Below are 20,135 nucleotides of genomic sequence, written 5' to 3'. Positions count from 1 at the left end.
ATCGTGCCCTTCACCAGCAGGACTGCGACTTCCGCACGCAAGACAAGGGCATCGACAGCTTTGACTGAAGTGAACTGGATGCCCTTGAACTTAGGGGGATGCCGGGCTAATTGAATCGCTTTGCCGAGTCTGATGGTCCGCAGGAGCCATCGAGATGCACTGGGGAGCGCTAACCAGGCTCAGAGAGACCGTGCCAGAGGAACCAACGGATCCACCAACATACCCATGGTGAGGCAGCGTGGTGGAACACAGGAATTCGACCCGAGGCCTGTGACTGCAGAGGGCAGAGTCTAGGTGTGAAGTGTAACACTCACCTGATTCCTCTGCTTGCGGGAGAAAACACAGGGTCCCGGCTTGAGGCTTGTGACATCCCGATGTCTGACGACATGAAGCAGGGACTTGAATCCTACAGCCCATACCTGGTTCCACAACGAGGGCAACCCACTGCTGCCCGCTGGTGAGAGAGGAGGAGGGAAGTGACCCAGTGATGCACAGTTCGCAATTCTCCTCCTTTTGAGACCCAGAGACTGAGGAAACTGCTCTCTTATTGTTTAAGTTTTGGGTACCGCTGGCTGCTGGGCCAGCAGCGGAACAAAAAAACGAAACAAAAGATTCTCCACCTGGTCCTCCTCAATTAGACCTGATGAATACCTACAGGCCCGTGAGGGGAGACAAGGGTCACCCCGCAAAGTGGAAGCGGCTGTTGGACACAGTTGCATGGCACCACCGATGGAATGCCCATCTACCCCAAAGCGGCTCCACCAACGAGGGTGGTGAGAGCGGAGGAACTACAAGATTGGTTTTGGGCAGTACAAGGTGCCTTCCACAAACTTGTAAGCTCCTCATACATCTCTGGGAAGAATGGCACTGGAGGGGGGTGCTGAGAACAAGCATGACCTCCACTGAGAAACCACTCGCCCAGCCTCGAAGAATCAGGATGCAGAAGGGAAATCCACATGAGCCAGACATTCTCTGTGATCAGCGGCAGCTGGATGCAGTAATCGCATGCCAATGTGCATTGGCTCGTTTAGTTACACTCAAAGTGGATTGGTCTCTCTGGCGAGATCCCAATTCGTCGGTCATCACCGATGTGATGTCGAGAGTGACCGACTGAAAGGGAGCCCAAAGTATGTGTCAGATAAAAGCGTACAAAGCATTAATATGAAAGTGTCCTGTTGCCGATAGGGGCGGAATTGTAGTATACTCTCTGATGGGTCATATTTCAGGGATTTTGACAAATGACCTATGCAGGCGTATTGGTTGGAGGACATGTTGCTTCATGTAATAGCAATTAACATGTAATTACGAGTCTGAAATCATTACATTCAATTCACACCTAAGTATATTCTTTTAAAGTATATTTTTCCATAATACTCTTTTTAAAGTATGCTAAAGTGTACGTTTTCACAAAGTACAGGTTGGTATTTTCCTGGGATAGACAAAGTACAAAAAAATGTAAACAGAGTTTTGTCATAGAGAATCTGAAGTAGAAATAAAATCATATAAGGAAAAAGACTATACAAAGATTATTCATAAAAGTGGCATGAGCGGCACTTTTAATTTCTGAACATAAGCAAAAACGCATAGCAGAAGTTAAAACATTAATTTTCTGTCACAATATTTCCTGTTCATCAGAGCTAATGGTTATTTTCTATTTTAGATATGGACTACATCAATACTACACAGACTGAATCGAAAAACTGTACGAATGTCAGCAGCGTGTTCACACAACAGGTTCTGCCTATACTCTACACCATCATCTGCACGTGTGCCTTCATTCTCAACGGACTCGCAGCTTGGATCTTCTTCAGGGTTCCCAGCTCCTCATCCTTAGTAGTTTACCTAAAAAACATGGTGGTGGCAGATGTTCTGATGCTGTTTACCTACCCGTGGCGTGTGATGGACTACCTTGGTTATGGTGGCTTGCATTTGAAGCTGATAGTTTGCCGCTACACTGCTGTGCTTTTCTACCTCAGCATGTACACAGGAATAACCTTCATGAGCCTCATCAGCTTGGAACGTTACTTTAAAATCGTCCGCAGCACCTCTGCCATGTCTTCATTTCTGCAGCGCATTCCGGTAGCGAAGGCTCTCGCACTGCTAACTTGGGGCATCATGATGTTCTTCATGCTGCCAAACTCCATTTTATCCAACCAGCCCATGCCTAAGGATTTCTCCTGCATGGCCATCAAGAGCGACCTGGGTCAGCGCTGGCATGAAATTTCAGCCCACTTCAACGTTGGAATCTTCTGGGTGGCTTTCCTGCTGATGTTGTTTTGCTACACCTCCATCGCCTGTCTTGTGTACCGCTCTTACAAACGAGTTCAACAGGACAGCAGCAAGGCTGGGCGACGGTCAAATCGAAGCATCTTTAGCTTGTTGGCTGTGTTTGTCTTCTGCTTTGTTCCCTACCATGTTTGTCGTGTGCCCTACACACTATGCCAAATGCCCAAGGCTGATTTTAGCTCCCACAACTGTTTCATTCTCTTCCAGGTGAAAGAAGCTACGCTCTTCCTTACTGCCCTTAATGTGTGTCTGGATCCTGTCATTTACTTTTTCATGTGCAGAACATTCAGAGAGTTGCTTTTGCAGAAGATGCCATCTCTAAACTGTGAAAACAAGAGGCCTTCAACAGGCATTGGGCTGAGTATCAGCAATCTGTAAGATCAAGACTAACAGAGGAAATGAGCATTGGCCATATGCAAGATGGAAAAGATATTTTCATTTCAAAACCACATGCTACCACTAGCTGTGGTTTACTTGCACGTCACAACAACGTGGGGTTTTCCAAAAAAAAAAAAAAAAAAAAAACATCAACCACAGCTGCCAATACCATTTTAGTTTCCCGGATGAACCTTTCAGTGAACAGTTCTAAAAATAACCATTTTTTTTTCTTCCTTATTGTAACGAACATTTAAAAAACCTTTTCCACTATAAGAACTTTTTGTGTTATATTCACATTCCGAGGATATTAAAGGTTCTTCATAGAACCATATATTTTTGTGTACTTCCTTCTATGGAATATAAATGGTGAAATTTGAAGACTATCCAAGACATTATTTTCTGTGCATTAAAGGGAACAAGAACTGATGGTGGCAAGCTCCAAAATGTAAATTTAGTCTATATGTCTTCTAGGGGTTGAACGACTTCTGATTTTTTAAAGTCGACTTTTATGTGATGAAAGTCAGTTGAAGTCGACTAGTCACTGATAACGTCATTAATGAACAAATAAGTCTAGACTCAAACATCTTTTGCACAGCTATGGCATATGTCACAGCGCTGCCCACGTGGCTATTGCTAATATAACGGCTAATTTTATTCATTCTATTTTTTTTTTTTTGTCTTTGGGTCGTTATATTTCTCACAGATTTCTGCTTGTTCTAAATCAGATACAGATAAAGTAGCATAGTAAAGATTAAATTCATATTAATGCATTAGTAGAGCGATTGCGTGTGTGAATGAATTCTACCTGGCAGTGTCTCTCTACTAGTAGTGAAGCTGTGGGATTTAGTTATTAAGAAATATATGCTTGAACTTTTCAGTTTCTAAGCTATTTTATTGAGAAATCACAGAACAATGCTGAAAATGCATTTCCGCACTGAGTGATTCTGTGCACGAGATCAGCACGTGATGTACGAGCTACTGTCTGTAGCCTATGTGTGTGCGTTACAATGCAGCAGCACATTAGATTAGAATGAAGCGGACTAATTAATTGTACCTGTGTACAATAGGGTGTTTTAAACATGCATTCTTGCATTCAATTTTGAGCATATCCAGTAAATATAATCACACCATGTCTTGTGGAGCGCTTTAAGAGTATGCATTTATTTGTAATTTTAACTGTTCGGAAACGGAGTGTAAATGTGGAAGTCCTTCAAAGATTTTCTTATCCTGTTGCGAGCCCCTTCTATAGCACCAGCGACCAATGTTCCCTCTAAGCTTGCGGCGGTGCATGTGGCACTAAAAATGCAGAAGAAATAATGTGCCGCGCACAAAAACAAAAAAATGAGTTGGGAAAGTCATTTGATTGAATTCTGGTAAAAGCGAATGAATCGCAACTGCTCGGTAGTATGCAAACCGCTATAAAGTTGATGTCATTATTGGTTTATAACTCGCTAAACAAACCTAACATTTTAATGGCTGCAGACGAAATAAATATTTTAATGGCTGCAGACGAAATAAAATACTTTCAATGTCCCCCATTGTGGTGCGCTCAGTGTGAAACGCAAATGCAAAGTGACCAATGTCATCATGTATTGAAAAAGAGTGGCTGATTGTTAGCAGGGTGCTGGAAATAGCAGAGGATGGGCACAGAACGTCAACAAAATTCAGAGACATTTAGCTACAGTCACACACAGGTGTATTGTGCAAACTACTTCGTATTGATGTTTATAGCTATAGAAGAATTTACATGTTCACCTTTTTTATATATAACTTACAGATCTCAGCTTTAGTTTTGCTTCAGTTTTTTTTTTTGTTGTTCTTTTCTATTCTATTCTATTGGTTTAATTAGTTTGTTTTGATATTATATTATATTATGTTAGATCTATATTATAAACCTAATAAATAATTTACCTTGTTTTTAATGGAGTCTCTTGCTTATCTAGGATGAGTGTTATATGTGTTATATCACATATCCTGTGAAGCAAAGCTGAATTTTCAGCATCATTACTTGTGTCTTCAGTGACACATGATCTAATATGCTGATTTATTACAAGTGTTTAAAACATTTGCTCCTCAAAATATTTTTTAACAACCTGACAATTCTTTGATTAAAAAAAATTATTAAAAAAAAATCATAAAAACAAAAGCATAAATCCAAAATATAAATATTTTTAACAAGTCTTTACTTATCAATTTTGTCCATTTAACACATCCTTGCTGAATAAAGTTTCTTTAACTTTCTTTGATTTATTTAAAAAAGAAAGTAAAAATTTCTGACCCCAAACTTTTGAATAGTGTACACAAAAACTTTTTATTTGTCAAAAATTTCACAGGTCCCAAAAAATATTAAGCAGTACAACTGTTTCCAACATTGATAATAAATCAGCATATTAGAATGATTTCTGAAGGATCATGTGACACTGAAGACTGGAGTAATGATACTGAAAATTCAGCTTTGCATCACAGGAATTAATAATATTTTAAAGTATATTAAAATAGAAAATGTTTATTTCAAATTTAATATTCAACAATATTATTTTTTGAAATAATACTCAGTATTTCTTATCAAATAGATAGGCTACAGCCTTGATGAGCATAAGTAACTTCTTTAAAAATCTTTACTGATCCTAAACAACTAACTGGTGATCCTAAAACTTTTGAAAAAAAAGGCAGTGTTAATTATTGAATCTGTAAAATAATTTGTTTTCTCAGGTAACCTAAAATGTACATCATTTAGTTACATTAAGGGTCAAATCAAATATAGCACATTAAGGTTAAAAGTTACACACTTTTTTGTTTGTGCACCTTACCGGGTTTAAAGATTAATGTTTTTGCTCAGGTGCCCGAAATGGCCGCTCAATGGAGAAAAGTTTTGCTCAGCAAGAAAAAAAATGAGAGGGAACATTGCCAACGACTAGTCGACGTCAAGAAGCACGAAAATAAAACACACGCTTAAGAGTCAAAAGAGGCAGAGCACAAAGAAGGTCCACTAGTCAATTAGTCTGTGCAACCCCTAAAAGTCACACAGTAGCATTTTGTGAAGAACAGTCCAAAACATGAGTCTTTAATTCACAGTAAATCTTTCTACATGCAGTTCTAAATGTCAAATTTCTCATCACAAAAAAAATAACTAACATTATAATATTTCATCATAACATCACTGTTGGTTCTGTTGGTCCATAAATAAAAAAATTAATAAAATAAATAAGAGATGGGGAGATTTTGGTGAATATGACCTTATATTATATGGAAAAAAGCTGTCAAAATAAATCTTAAAAAATTCTCCTCAGAACAATACAATATTATACAGGTTTGGAACAATATGAAATTTTGGTTGATCTGTTCCTTTAAAATTGCACTACAATCCTACACATTTCACACTTCTGTTAGGTTGTATTGCGAAGCTCCGAAGCCTCAGCATTTTTTTCCCCCTCCACAATGCTGGATGCCCAATCGCCAACGACACACACTATCTCATTACACCTATCTCCAACCAGGAGCGTCTCGCTGCAGCCTGCGGTGGACATCCAACCCGGCCCACATCCAAGTGTAACGTCACAGACCACGCCCATGTCAAAATACGTCACATTCTCATTCATTTTGAAACAGGAAGAAGCATCGATAAGAAGATAATTTGTATTGTTTGCCAAAAAAGAAGCTGTTGTTTGCTGTGTGGGTAAGTAAAAAAAAATATCTTTGGTCTTTACCAACACTTAAAACGTTGACAACTTTAAGAATGTGTCCGTCGCTTGTGTGCATGTGCATAAACAACAGTAAGTATTTTTAATTTCAACTTCACACAGGCACGTTATTGCTAGCAACAAATATACTTATATATGTGTGTGTGTGTGTGTGTGTGTGTGTGTTTGGGGGTGCGTGCGTGCGTGCGTGCGTGCGTGCGGCGGGTTGTGGGGTGAGATGTGTGTTTGGGGGTGGGGGTGAGATGGGGGGTTATTTATCCACACATGTATGTATATATGTTATGTATGTATTCGTGGCATGCATGCGTACACACACACCACACACACACACAAATACATACCTATTTACATATACATGTGTAGATAGATAGAGATACAGATAGTTAGATAAGAGAGACAGATAGATAGATAGATAGATAGATAGATAGATAGATAGATAGAAGGCACAAGTCTTACAACATAAAATCAATTATGAATCAATGTGCAATATTTATTTTATACCCTTCCCCCCACACATAACACTCATCTCACCCACTCAGACACACACACTTCATCCCTCTCACACATATGTACTTACTCTACACATTTTCAGTCCAAGCCTGATGAAGGGCAGTTCTCCCGGGTTAAGGGGTCCCTGCTGCAGTTTCACCAGTAAAGAAAATTACTTGTTACAGTTCACTTGAAGGACCACATAAGCCATGCAGTGGTGCATGGAGGTATGGTGAGAGCATTTATTCAGATATTGATTGATTTTTGTGGTTTAAAATCATAAATATGTTTATGTAGAATGATGAGGTAAATAATTTTTAGTGGACACATATACCCCCAACACGTATGTATTCTCTGTTTTTAACAGGAGCACCAAGAGGACATAAAGTGGAAGTTTGTAAGGGGTATTGGTCCAGCGTGGTACAGAGTCATCGTGGGTTATTCTGTGGGGAGGTGACAGGGCCTGCCTTTCTCCAGATGGACAGTAAAAATCAACAGAATGCCATCAAAGACTACCTGGAGGGAGAATCGGAGGATATATTGAAGCAAGGAATCTCTCTGTGTAGTCTATGTATGTATGTGTGTGTACTGCATGTCAAGAACTATTTATCTGATCATTCAGCTGTTCAGACTTTATAATATTTGGAGCATACCTTTTGTTAAACACAACCAGTCAAAAGTTTTTGAACAGTGAGATTTTTTTATGTTTTTAAAGAAATATCTTCTGCTGCTCAATCAAGCCTGCATTTATTTAATCCGAAGTACAGCAAAAACAGTCCAATTTTAAAATATTTGTATAATATTTTTGCTATTTAAAATAACAATTTTCTATATTTCTATTAAAATGAAATGTATTCCGGTGATTTCAAAGGTGACTTACTCCAGAAATAATTCTAATATGCTGATTTGATGCTATTATTATTATGTTAATACACTGAAGACTGGAGTAATGATGAAGAAAATTCAGCTTTGATCACAGGAATAAACTGCATTTTAAAATACATTCAAATAGAAAGCAGTTCTTTTAAATTGTAAAAATATTTCACATTACTGTTTTTGCTGTGTTTTGGATCAAATAAATGCTGGTTTGGTGAGCAGAAGAGACTTTAAAAAATAATAAAAATCTTACTGTTCAAAAACGTTTGACTGGTGGTGTATGTTATTTATTTTATTTATTTTTTTGTAAAATTGTACATGTAATTATTTTTGTAAAATAATAAATATAAAAATACCCAATGAAACAATGGATGCCTTTTTAATTCATATCTAAGTATGTGGAGGACCTGGACATGTTTCATATCAGTTGTGATGAACAAGGCCTTAAGGTCAATGTCATGTTACTTATATAATCTATCAATGCAATCTTTATTCAGCCCTAAGTATGTGTAGCCTACTGCATATGGGGAACTGTTTGATTCTATCATTCAAATGTTAACACTTTATGATAAGTGGAATAAATCTTTAGAAAATTAAATGACAATTATACAATACCAACTTTTACAATATTTTTGGATACTTTTATAATACCAAAATCTAATTGTCCCCTTTAAATTTGATGCATTTCAATTTTGCCTTGGGTAGGTCAAAATCGTTTTTAATAAATGTGAATTTATCTCATTACATAAATGAACAAGGTAAGGTTTAAAAGTTTTAATTGACAATTAGCCTGCTTTAATCAACATAAGCGTTTTAGGAGCTGTTATGATGACAAAATCAGCTCCGTATATTAGACACATTAAATATATATTAGATTTAAGTTGTTCCATTTTAGCCTAGACATCCTTTACAAAAATAAGAAAACATGTATTAGTAAAACGAAGGACAATATTATTTTATTTAGATCCCATAAACTTCCATAAATTGCTTCAACATACTTCCGGGTTTCCAGGTACGGGGATGGGGAAATCACATGAGGTGACGTATTTGATATGGGCGTGGCTTTCGTTTACGTCACACTTGGATGTGGGCGGGGGTTGGGGATGGGCGTGACTCGCTGACGTCACACTTGGATGCGGGCGGGGTTGGATGTCCACCGCAGGCTGCACAGAACAAAAAAGGCTCTCTCTCGTGAAGCCAACAAGGAAGTGACTAAAACTGTAATTCATGGACTGGCCGCTTGAGGCTGGATGCAAAAGGGAGTCAATCCCATAGACTCCCCATGTTAAAATGCCCAACTTCACAGCAGAAAAAACATGTTTACAGCCTGGTGCAAAAAATGATTTTGGTCTATATAGCTAATTTTGCCCTTCATGACAACTGTGAGGGCGGTGAATTTTTTTATAACTCATCCGTTTAAATTATATTAAGCCTTAAAGTTCTGTATAATTAAGGGCGTGGCCACTTGAGTGACAGGGGGATTGCCGCTGCTGACACTGGAGTCGAGCTAGGTGGGTGTCAGCAAACAACTCCCGCCTTTTTGCCTATTTTCGATTATACGGGAGAGTCGCATGGTGACGCGCTGCCAAGATGGCGACAGCCCGCTCTGCACACTTTGAGCTTCAAAAACGCTCTTCAGGAGTCTACGGGTGACGTCACGGACACTACGTCCATGTTTTTATACAGTCTGATTTAGACTAGGGTTTCGATGATATAGTGGTATTGACGATAACCGTGATATTCAAAGCAACAATTATCAATATCATGTTAATTTATTGTGTGACGATATACCGCATTATTTAAAATGAACAAGTTCTCTTATGATAACACCACATGTACATAACTCCAGCGCCAGTACCTGGTTGAGCTCCCAGGTGGCAGTATTTTGCCTTAACGCTGACACCTGTCACACAAGATGACGATGCAGTGCTCGCAGCTACTCCGAGGAGAGCCGTGTTCGGCAGAGTAAGTTAACATTATTTTACTAGTCATAGAATGGGAAACATTATATTAACCTGTTAACAGCAGTTTTCTGTGTTCATATATTTAAATAAAGGGTGATTATTATAATAATAACAACTACCTCTTTACCCGTACTATTCTTATATTTACAATCAATACAGCCAACGCATCATAATCTTTCATTCTTCAATTACACAATTAAAACTGATCTTGAAAAACTGAGCGACCACATTGCTACATTAAACTTGTAAAATGTTAAGTTGGTCGCAGTGCAATGCACTTAATGCCTCATCTGCTGTCGTTCTTCAATAAGGTTCATTAGTTAACATTATTTAATTACATTAGTTAACATATATAAATAACAAATAATAATGAACAATATTTCCACAGCATTTATTAATCTTAATTCATGTTAATTTCAGCATTTACTGATGCATTATTAAAATCACAAGTTGTTCTTGTAAACATTAATGCACTGTGAACTAACATGAACAATGAACAAATATTTTTATTAACCTTAACAAAGATGAATAAATTGTGTAATAAATGTATTGTTCATTGTTCATTCATGTTAGTTAAAACATTATTGTTAACAAATGACATCTTATTGTAAAGTGTTACCATTAATATTTATTCATCATACTGTTGAACTTGACAGTGTTTTCTCTCTTGTTATTTTATAGGAGCTTCAAAGAAGACGGAGAAAGCCAGAGTCTTGTGCCCTGCGTTTATCAGTATCCTTATGTTCATTGGGTGAAAAAGAAAAACTCAGTAAACAAAGTAATAAATAATTTGACATATCTTCCTCCCCCCCAAGGTTTCTATAGATATCACAATATATCGATATCCTGAATTCTTATGGCCACAATAACTGTGATATGAAGACAGCCCTGGTTTAGACTTCACACTTGGTTGATGCAGAAACTATTTCCATTGGTTTTACTCTGAGAGACTCTGTATGGGCCACAATTCATTCTAGCACTCTCACGCACATTTATGCATTTAGGAGACACTTTTATATAAAGCGACTTACATTGCATTCAGGCTATACATTTTTTTTTTTTTTTAATCAGTATGTGTGTTCCCTGGGAAATGACCCATGACCTTTTGCGCTGCTAACACAATGCTCTACCACTGAACCCACAGGACCACACTCACATTCTCCTTTCACATACATATATTTTAGTTTCTGACACACACATTCTCCTTTCACATACATGTTTGTACTGTATATGCTTATATATATTCTGACTTTTACTCACATATATTTACACTTTCACACACTCTTACATACCTACATTCTCACTCATATGTAGGTATGTAAGGGGGATGGGGGTGCTATAACTTCCTCTTTAACCACTCTCAAGCCACTAGTGTCACCTTTTTTGCTCCACACAAGAGAGAGAAAAACTCACATAACAGAAAAAAAAAAAAATTGACATGTTCTGACAATATCCTATAAATAGAATAGTGAAATTTAATTTTCTTAGAATAGTGAAATTTAATTTTCTTAATCTTTTTGACTTTATGGAGGATATGTTAAATATACTTAATAAGCTCCAATTATTTGGCCTTCATTATATTAATTTGCCATGAATTCAAAGAAGTGCTACTGAATTTCAGAAGCATAGTCTTTCAACTCAAGGGGGCAAACTCCTCTTCAGCTGTGGCAGAGGGGCAACAATGCAGCATTGTAAAGTCTAATTAGTTTGGCTTACTTAAAAAAAGCATGCAAACTGATTGCCTTGAAAAAGTAAATAGGAATAGTATGCTGTACTAACAAATGTTTAGTATAGTTTACTTAAGCATTCTAGTAACTAAAAAAGAACTGTAGGGGGTACTTGATCCTTTCATTTAGGTTTACTCATGACTTGGTATAGCTATTCATTGAGTGCATTGCGGTAGAATAAATTATGCAGTTGCTTTGTTTTACAGTTGTTGATATTATTTGCCAATTTTATTTGCTGTCTTGTGTCAGTAGTAGCACAACAAAAAGAGCAAATAAAATGGTTGTTGTTACAATTATTGAAAATAAAAGAAATTGAATCGATACCATTGTTGTGATTCCCATGCTGAATGTTTTAGTTCGTGTGTGACTCTGGCATGATTAAGGATTATATAAACCTAAATAAAAGCATCTCAAGGTATTTATGAAAAATGAAATTTGAAAAACTTCATTAAAACATATACTAGAAAATACACTAATACTTTAATTAGGAAATGCATCATCTGAAGACAACCTATTTATCACTTTTCTTCTCTTGAAATCGATTAACTCTGATTTCTTGATGCATTGCTGCATATATATATATATATATATATATATATATATTTAAGTGCTCAAACAAAGGGAATGCTAATCACTATAATAGTGAGTTTAAAAAAAACACATTTTAGAAAATTAACATATTAAGACATTGATGTTTTATTGGTTAAAATGATGCCACCATCATGGAGATCAGTGTTTACTGTATTTGGTCTCTTGACCCTTGACTTCCTGTGTGAGAACTGTTTCTATAGCAAGGTATGTGATGTAGTAAAGCAAAGAAGAGATAATCTTCATGAGCTGGCCTTTTTACAATGAAAACAACTATTTTGTTTGTAAATTTGTATAGTCAACCCTGCAAAAATACAGGATGCAAATAAAGTGCTGCCCTAATAGATAGAGTGAATTAATTATAAATCTATGTAACACATATAAAATTGTGAACTCCAGTGCAGTTTAGACACACGGAGTCATCAAGAACCAGTATATGAATCTCAACAATGGTGACAATCAACAAAATGTTTCATGCTGCAATGCATGCTGGGTACACCATAGTAAAAACTCCCATCATGCACTGCAGTATGAAAAATTATTGTCACCACTGTTGAGGATCATTTCATAGTTGTTCATGTCTAAAAGCCTAAGCAGATACAGCTCTCTTTTTTTCTTTTTTCCATATCAAAGCATTATAGAGGCATTTGTTTAGTGGGACTTTTTTACTTCAGTTCAATAATAACTGAGTATCAGTCAACAATCCAAAGAAAGAGATCACTTCATGATGTTCATTCATCATGAGTTATAATCAGAAATAATAAGCACACCTGCTATTTCAAGGTTTGATTCAGCAATGTACAAATGTTGCTGTGAAACAACATTGTAGTTATTTAGAATCAAATTACTTTGAATTAGACAAATGGGCAAAAGACCAACTAAAGCATGCCTTGATCACAATTATGGTGGCATTGTTTTTTTTCTTTTTTATTATTTTTTTATCTAGTTGATTTCATCTAAGTTTGTGGCTGAAGTCAGTTTCAGTTCTTGTGTTTCTCTTTTCTTCAGTGATGTTGATTGTTAACAGCAGGTAATCATCATTTAATTAGCCACTTGATTATCTCATTAACTTTAACTCTTTGAGGACTTGGGATATGACTTGAAGACTTGCTTGTGACTTTAAAGTCCCACCTCTGCCTTCTAGTAATTCTGAAGACACTGATTAGCGTGTTCAGGTGTGTTTGATCAGGGTTGTAGCTAAACTCTGCAGGGCTCCGGCCCTCCAGGACAGAGTTTGCCCATGCCTGGTCTGTACACTAAACAAATGAGATGTTAAATCAGAATCATTTGAATATGAATACATCTAAAATGTGCAGTATTGGGGGTTCTCCAGGACCAGGATTGGGAACCACTGGTGTAGACCTCTCTCTCAAACTCACTTACTAGTATCAGTATAATGTACGAGTAGGGGGAGGCTGCAGATCTGTATCGCAAGCCGTTTTAGCATTTAAAACTTGTTTTTGACTATCCATAAATATAATTTTGGGATAGTCACAATTGTAATTCCATATATCTATATTGCAATTATGAATCGTCGTAATTGGAATTAAGATATCTACATTGATTATTCAGTCGTAATATCATTGAAGATATTACAATGTCATTTTGACTAGTCACAATACACATTCCAGATATCTACAATGCTATTACGACTAGCATAATCTTCCATTGACTTCCATTGAAAATTATTTGCAGATATCTTTAAATTAGTTTTGACTAGTCGTAATTCCAATTCAAGATATCTTTAAATATGATTTGACTAGTCAAAATACAATTTAAGATATCTTTAATTCAAAATTTTTAAAGATATCCAAAATACATTTGTAGATATCTGCAATTCATTTATGACTAGTCAAATTACAGTTGTAGATATCTTGAATTGGAATTTTGACTACTCAAATCATATTTAAAGATATCTTGAATTGGAATTATGACTAGTCAAAACCCATTTAAAGATATCTGCAATTTAATAATGGATATCCAAATCAGATTTTTTGACTAGGAAGAACTATATTTAGAGATATCTGCATTTAGCTTTGTGACTAAATTGCAATGTAGATATCTGGAATTAACTATTTGACTAGTCAAAATACGTTTCGTTATAGATATCTACAATGTGCATGCAAATACACCTCTGTTGAGCCCCACTTTAAACATTTTATTTAACCAATCCTAGCTTGGTCGTTGTTGTCACGAGCAGTTTTGTATAAAAATTGTATAATAAAAGTCGCTGCGTCTTTGGGTGATTTTAAACTGTTTTATACAGAAGTAATTCAAAAGTATGGAAATAAAAAATGTAGCTGGAGCATGTGTAAAAGTGGTAGGTTATACAGAGAGGACTTAAATAGGCTTTTGAACCTGTTTTATATCGTAATGTTGAGACGTGTGTGCTGTGGATTAAAATTTTGTTAGCCTTTATTTACAAACGAACACATGCATAAGCCTCATGTCAGCCGTTGCAACATTTGATATAATGTTAAAAGAATCAGTGTCTATTTACACTAAGTGCAAGCCTGCCTTGTTGTCAGAGATTACTTACACTATCACCCACCAACATGTAATTTGGATAGTTAACACTGATAAACGACACTAAATTAGCATCAGCTGTAGTAGATTAGTGGTTAAAGCGCTTGCTTTTAGAAGCGACCCACCCGAGTTCGCATCCGCCTTTTGCCAAACATTTTTTCTACTTTTTCAAATCTCATATCGTATCAGAAAGGCATTTATTTTCAATAAAAATTAAGGAAATAATTAAAAAGTTGAAAATAAATATTAGGTAGGGTTAGGGTAGGTGTAGGGAGGGCTTTATTGTCCCAGTAAGGTGGCAGGCATCCATTTAAAAATTTGAATTAAAATGATCATTTACACTCACTACGTTATTATTGCGTACTGTTTTATAATGTATTACAATACTGAGGTACAGATAATTGCCATTATTTGAAATAAGTAGTATAAATAGCAGAAAATCTTGCTTTTTTAACATAGTGTAAATATAATCTATAGCTATTTTCACTTAAAGAGAATCCATTGCTATCCATTGCTTAGTGTAAATAGCATCTATCGCTAAGAAAATATGCTATTTACACCTATTGCAAATAGCTGCTGCCTAAAAGAATACATTGGCGCTCATCACTGAACACAGCAGAATATCGTCATCATGGATCTCTTGCTATAATACAATACAATACTCCCACCTTGTGGGCTATTTATGGAAGCTCGTTTACGCAACTAAATAAAGAAATAATAAATTAATTAATAAAGAAATAAAGAAATAGCAACATTTTATCTCAGTTATAAATTTATATCTCGCATTGTCTATATATCGCAATTCTGAGAAAAAAAAGTCAGAATGAATGGTAAGATAAAAGCTGCACATTAGGCCTACCTTTATTTAAATAAATAAATAAATAAAAAACATTATTTTTCATTGTCTAAATATATAATAAATAAATTCAGACGAGCAGTTTGTGATTTTCTGCCTTTATTGAACATTACACTGCATTTGGTCTATTTTGCAACATGATTCAGTTAAAACACAGCGCTATACATACATGCACGCTGGAGACATTTTACCACACAAGGCTGCATCCAGATTTATTTAATAATCCACAAAGCACTTCATCCAGTAGCTTTTCTCTCCGTGACAACAAAAGCAGACTTTTATTATGTTGTTAGCAGAGCAGGCGGGGAGGAGCTGAGTAAACATATTCGCACGTCACACAACAGCAATTCGACTAGGAGCAATTGTAATTCAGATACCTTAAACTATAATTGTGACTAGCCGAAATTGAATTAGAGATATCTCTAATTACATTTGAGGATGTATGACGCGTCTATTGAAGATAACTATAAAGTAATTACAGATATCTTAAATGGAGTTTTGACTAGTCAAAGTATTTAGAGATATCTCTAATCCCATTTCTTACTAGTGCAATTATAATTGCAGATATCTCTAATTGTCATTGTGACTAGTCAAACTATAATTATGACTATCCGAATTACAATTGTGACTATCCAAAATTATATTTATGGATAGTCAAACCAAGTTTTAAATGCTAAAATCTTATGGGCTAACGCCAGCTGGGGACAGCTGGCCCCCTTTGATTCGCGAAGCATGCAAATTGATACTGCACACGTCACCGGGCAGTATAAAATGCATGGGCGCGAAAATTACGTCAGAATCTCTTTCTTCACGCTAGAAGTCTTATCTAAGTCATCGTAGAAGTTGCATTAGAGGACTACTCACCCCTGTTTTTTCCTCTCCGCATCCGATGGCTGCTACATGCCAGATTTGCGCGGGTCCCATTGACCCGCCCGACCTTCACCAGTTCTGTGTCACCTGCCTGGGCCTCGCGGCACTCACGGACGACACGTGCGCCCACTGTGCCGAGCTGCCAGTGCGCGCCCTCAGAGCAAGGAGAGAAGTGGATCGGGCAACAGCAGGGATGAGGCCCTCCCCCGCCCGAGGTCGAGTTCGACGACGTCAACTTCGCGGAAGTTAGCTTCCGCCCCCCCAACGCCATCACGAACTTCGTCACCTTCGAAGAAGCTGGCGAGGAAGACGACTCCATGTCGCTCTCGGCGTCGGAAAAGGATTGGGGGTCTCAGTCGGACCGCCCCGACCAAGAGGGCCCTGCAGACCTCCAGGAGGAGCTCGTCAGGGTCCTCAGCAAGGCCGTCACGGAGCTGGACCTCGCTTGGAACGCACCTGACGAGCCTGTGAAAAGTAAGCTGGACTCTTGGTTCCTCCAGTCGAGCCACCGCCAGGCCGCATCGAGGAGAAGAACCCCGTTCTTCCCAGACGTGCACGAGCACGTGGTGAAGTCGTGGGCTGCACCCCAATCGGCGCGCACCCACTCTGCCACGCAGGCTATGTTTGCGCACGTGGACGGGGCGGAAGCCCACAGGTATGTGCGCATGCCCCCCGTCGAGGAGACTGTTGCCGCACACCTGTGCCCGTCTTCCTCTGCATTGGGTTCGGACCGCAGCCTGCCTTCCAAGCCGTGCAGATTCACGGCCCACCAGGCGGACAAAGCCTATGCTGCTGCAGGGGAGGCAGTTTCTGCTCTTCATGCTATGGCTATACTCCAGGTGTTCCAGGCGAAACTGCTTCAATCCCTCGACGGCGGCGCAGTTGGTTGGCGCTGACGGTCATCAGGGATCTGCGCGCGGCAACTGATCTCGCGCTGATGGCTACTAAGCACTCTGCTCAAGCCATCGGCCGTTCCATGGGGTTCATGATCGTCCTTAACAGGCACCTGTGGCTTACCCTAGCTGACCTGAAGGATGCAGACCGCAAGACGCTGTTAAACGCTCCAGTCACTCCCTCCGGCCTCTTTGGTGACGCCGTGGAGTCGGTCACGGAGCGTTTCTCCGAGACGCAGAAGTGCGCCAACGCGATGAGCCACGTGATGCCCCGTCGCTCACTCCAGTCACCCGCCAGGCTCAGGGACCGGCTAGACAGCCCGCCGTGGCGCCCTGCCCCGAACCGGACGCTCGTTTCGGCCGAAGCAAGCAGTGGTCAGGGCCTGGAAGGAAACGTCAGGGTCAGAGGAGGAGCCCGCGCCGTTAAGGAGGAAGAGAGAGCGCGCTGGAGGCCCCGCCCCCAAGCGCCATGTTCAAGAGCATCATGTTCCCCATGTTCCTACGGGCGATGAATGCTATGTGGGTTTAAATGCTGTTTGTGTGAATTACACAATAAAAACATGTATCCGTCCACAAAAAGAGCTTTTTCTTCCTCTTGCACCCAACACTGTGTCACTCGCCCTGTCTCAGAGCAGCGCAGAGCCACAACCCATGATTATAATGGCCTCTCGAGGGCGCGAGAGTGCAGACACCACACAATGCCCACCTCGAGCCGCCCTCCCGCCAGTGATTCTAGCCTCGCAGGGATGGGGCTCCAGTCAAAACACACCATCAGTGGTTATGGTAGCCGTAGAGCTAACGCGTCCGCTGTGTCACTTCCTGGACGCGTGGAGAGCTATCCTGGGCATTTCACCGTGGATACTGGGAATAATTCAGCACGGATATTCTCTTCAGTTCAAACGCAGACCTCCCCGCTTCAATGGCGTGGTCCCGTCACTGACTTTGCCCAAAAACCTTCCCGTTCTGAGACAGGAAGTTCTCAGTCTGCTCGAGAAAAAAGCGATAGAGCGTGTCCCTCCGAGCGAGCAGGAAAGCGGCTTCTACACAGCAAAATCCCCAGTGTTAATTTAACACTCTGAGTGTGGACTCATATAAACACTGAAGCAGTGTTAAAAGTAACACTGAAGCAGTGTTGAAGTTAATGAGATAATTAGGTGTTTGATTGAGTGATGATTGACCATTATTGAAGACACCTGATTTTAACAAGCAGAATCACCAAAGAAGAAAATCACAATTTGTGTGTCCCCATTATAGTGGTCAGTGTTTGCATTAGTTGGGATCTTGACCCTTAACCCTCTGGAGTCTAAGGGTATTTTTGGGGCCCGGAGAAGTTTTGAGAAGTTTTGTCATGCCCTGACATTTGTGCTTTTTTCAGTTTCTTATAAATATCTAAATGGCTAAAGTCTAATCTCACTGTAATCAGCACAAACTAGGCTATAATAATATGTGAGCAGCATGTATGTACATGATTGTGTTTTTTGAGAAAAAAATGTTATGCGTGGTTAGTGAAAAACTAAAAATGTTAAATCACTTGAAAAAGGCAATAAAACACACACAGAAAATTGGTTCCCAGGAATTTTGAGAACTGGAGCTTGTAGCCTAGAATTTTTTTTTTCTAAATGATGTGAAAATCATCTTGTTTACTCACTTACAGAAAACAATATATTGATTTAAATTTTCTAAGACAGTTTTTGTTGGTAAAAGTCATATGCGAGTAGGCGTCAACTATCATGAATTCACACCTGAGAAGACAAAGGCCTGCATAATGAGCTGCATAATGAGCCATTCAGTCACCTGTGTCACTGAGAGGGATGAGTTACAAGAAAGAATGTGAGGACAAAATAAATCTATATAATTTTATGTTTGTAGTTTATTTAGAATACATTTAATTATCCCACAACATAATTTAATATTCACTTGTGAGTGCAGTTAAACAGTTTATTAGGAAAAATCAAAGCTGACTTTCAAACTGAATTTTTTGCATCATTACTCCAGTCACACAGTCCTTCAGAAATCCTTTTAACAATCTTATTTTCTACAAAAAAAACATTTATTGTTATTATTATTATCATCATCATCATCATCATTATTATTATTATTATTATTATTATTAATGTTGAAAAGAGCTGAGAATATTTATTTTAGTTTTTTTAGGGGGGATAAATTGAAAGAACAGCAATGATTGTTACATTTGTTACAGTTACATTTATTGTTACATTTATATTATTTACATCAAGCTTTTGAATGGTATAGTGGTGTATATTGTTATTGAAACTTCATAATATTTCACTTGATTATACATTTAGTCAGGAATTATAGTTTGGAAAAAGTCTTTTGGAAAAAGTATAAATAGTAAAATGTTTACACGTTATGTGAAAACTAGTACAAGTATATAAATAAATAAAAAGAAACTTACTCATGTTTATGAACTCTGCTGAATAAAGTGCTTCATTCTTTTTTCTGAGGAAATCCAAATCTCAGATCCTCAACCACATCACATCTTTTTTGGGGTGATTATGTCTTATTCCTCTCATCGCGAAGCAAACAGTAAAATAATAAAAACTTGAAGAACAGTCTCGCTGCGTTGTCTTCTGTTGTGTGGGCGTATTCAAAAGCCGCGCGCTTCAGTGAAACATTTGAATCTCAAAAGCGCGCTCGGCGCGGGGGCGTGGTCGCATTAGAAGATAATGAAGGGAGATGTGAAAAAACGGACATCGCGTTGTTCTCATATGGATTACTTTATCACAGAATATTTGTTTTCAGCAGCACTTGTTTAGTTTAAAAGTAGACATGTCAGGCTTTCTATAGATATCTCTCTCATGTCTCTTCGTTGAGTATTCACTGAGTTACAGTTCATTTTAATGACGCATTTGTATCTGAAGATCAGCGCAGACAAAGGCTGCAGACAGCACTCCTGGTTTGTTATCTTTATTTTATAAGTGCACAAAGTTTTGTTGTTATTATGTCTGTATACAAAAAAA

General features: G+C 38.2%; 1 protein-coding gene across 1 annotated transcript; it reads left to right on the top strand.

Moving 5' to 3' along the window:
- The first annotated feature begins 1,661 nt into the window (after positions 1–1,661).
- Positions 1,662–2,959, top strand: LOC109046349 (P2Y purinoceptor 14-like). The gene has a single exon (XM_019064113.2). The coding sequence runs from the start codon at positions 1,663–1,665 to the stop codon at positions 2,662–2,664; it is 1,002 nt and encodes a 333-aa protein (XP_018919658.1). The 5' UTR covers position 1,662; the 3' UTR covers positions 2,665–2,959.
- Positions 2,960–20,135: the final 17,176 nt, after the last annotated feature.

The sequence above is a fragment of the Cyprinus carpio genome, chromosome A15, assembly GCF_018340385.1.
Source record: "Cyprinus carpio isolate SPL01 chromosome A15, ASM1834038v1, whole genome shotgun sequence".
NCBI classification, from domain to species: domain Eukaryota; kingdom Metazoa; phylum Chordata; class Actinopteri; order Cypriniformes; family Cyprinidae; genus Cyprinus; species Cyprinus carpio.
The sequence above is the reverse complement of the archived record's forward strand: the minus strand, read 5'-3'. Positions and strand labels throughout refer to the sequence as shown.

Coding starts and splice junctions, on each gene's coding strand:
- LOC109046349 (XM_019064113.2), top strand. CDS start 1,663: ATGGACTACATCAATACTACACAGACTGAATCGAAAAACTGTACGAAT.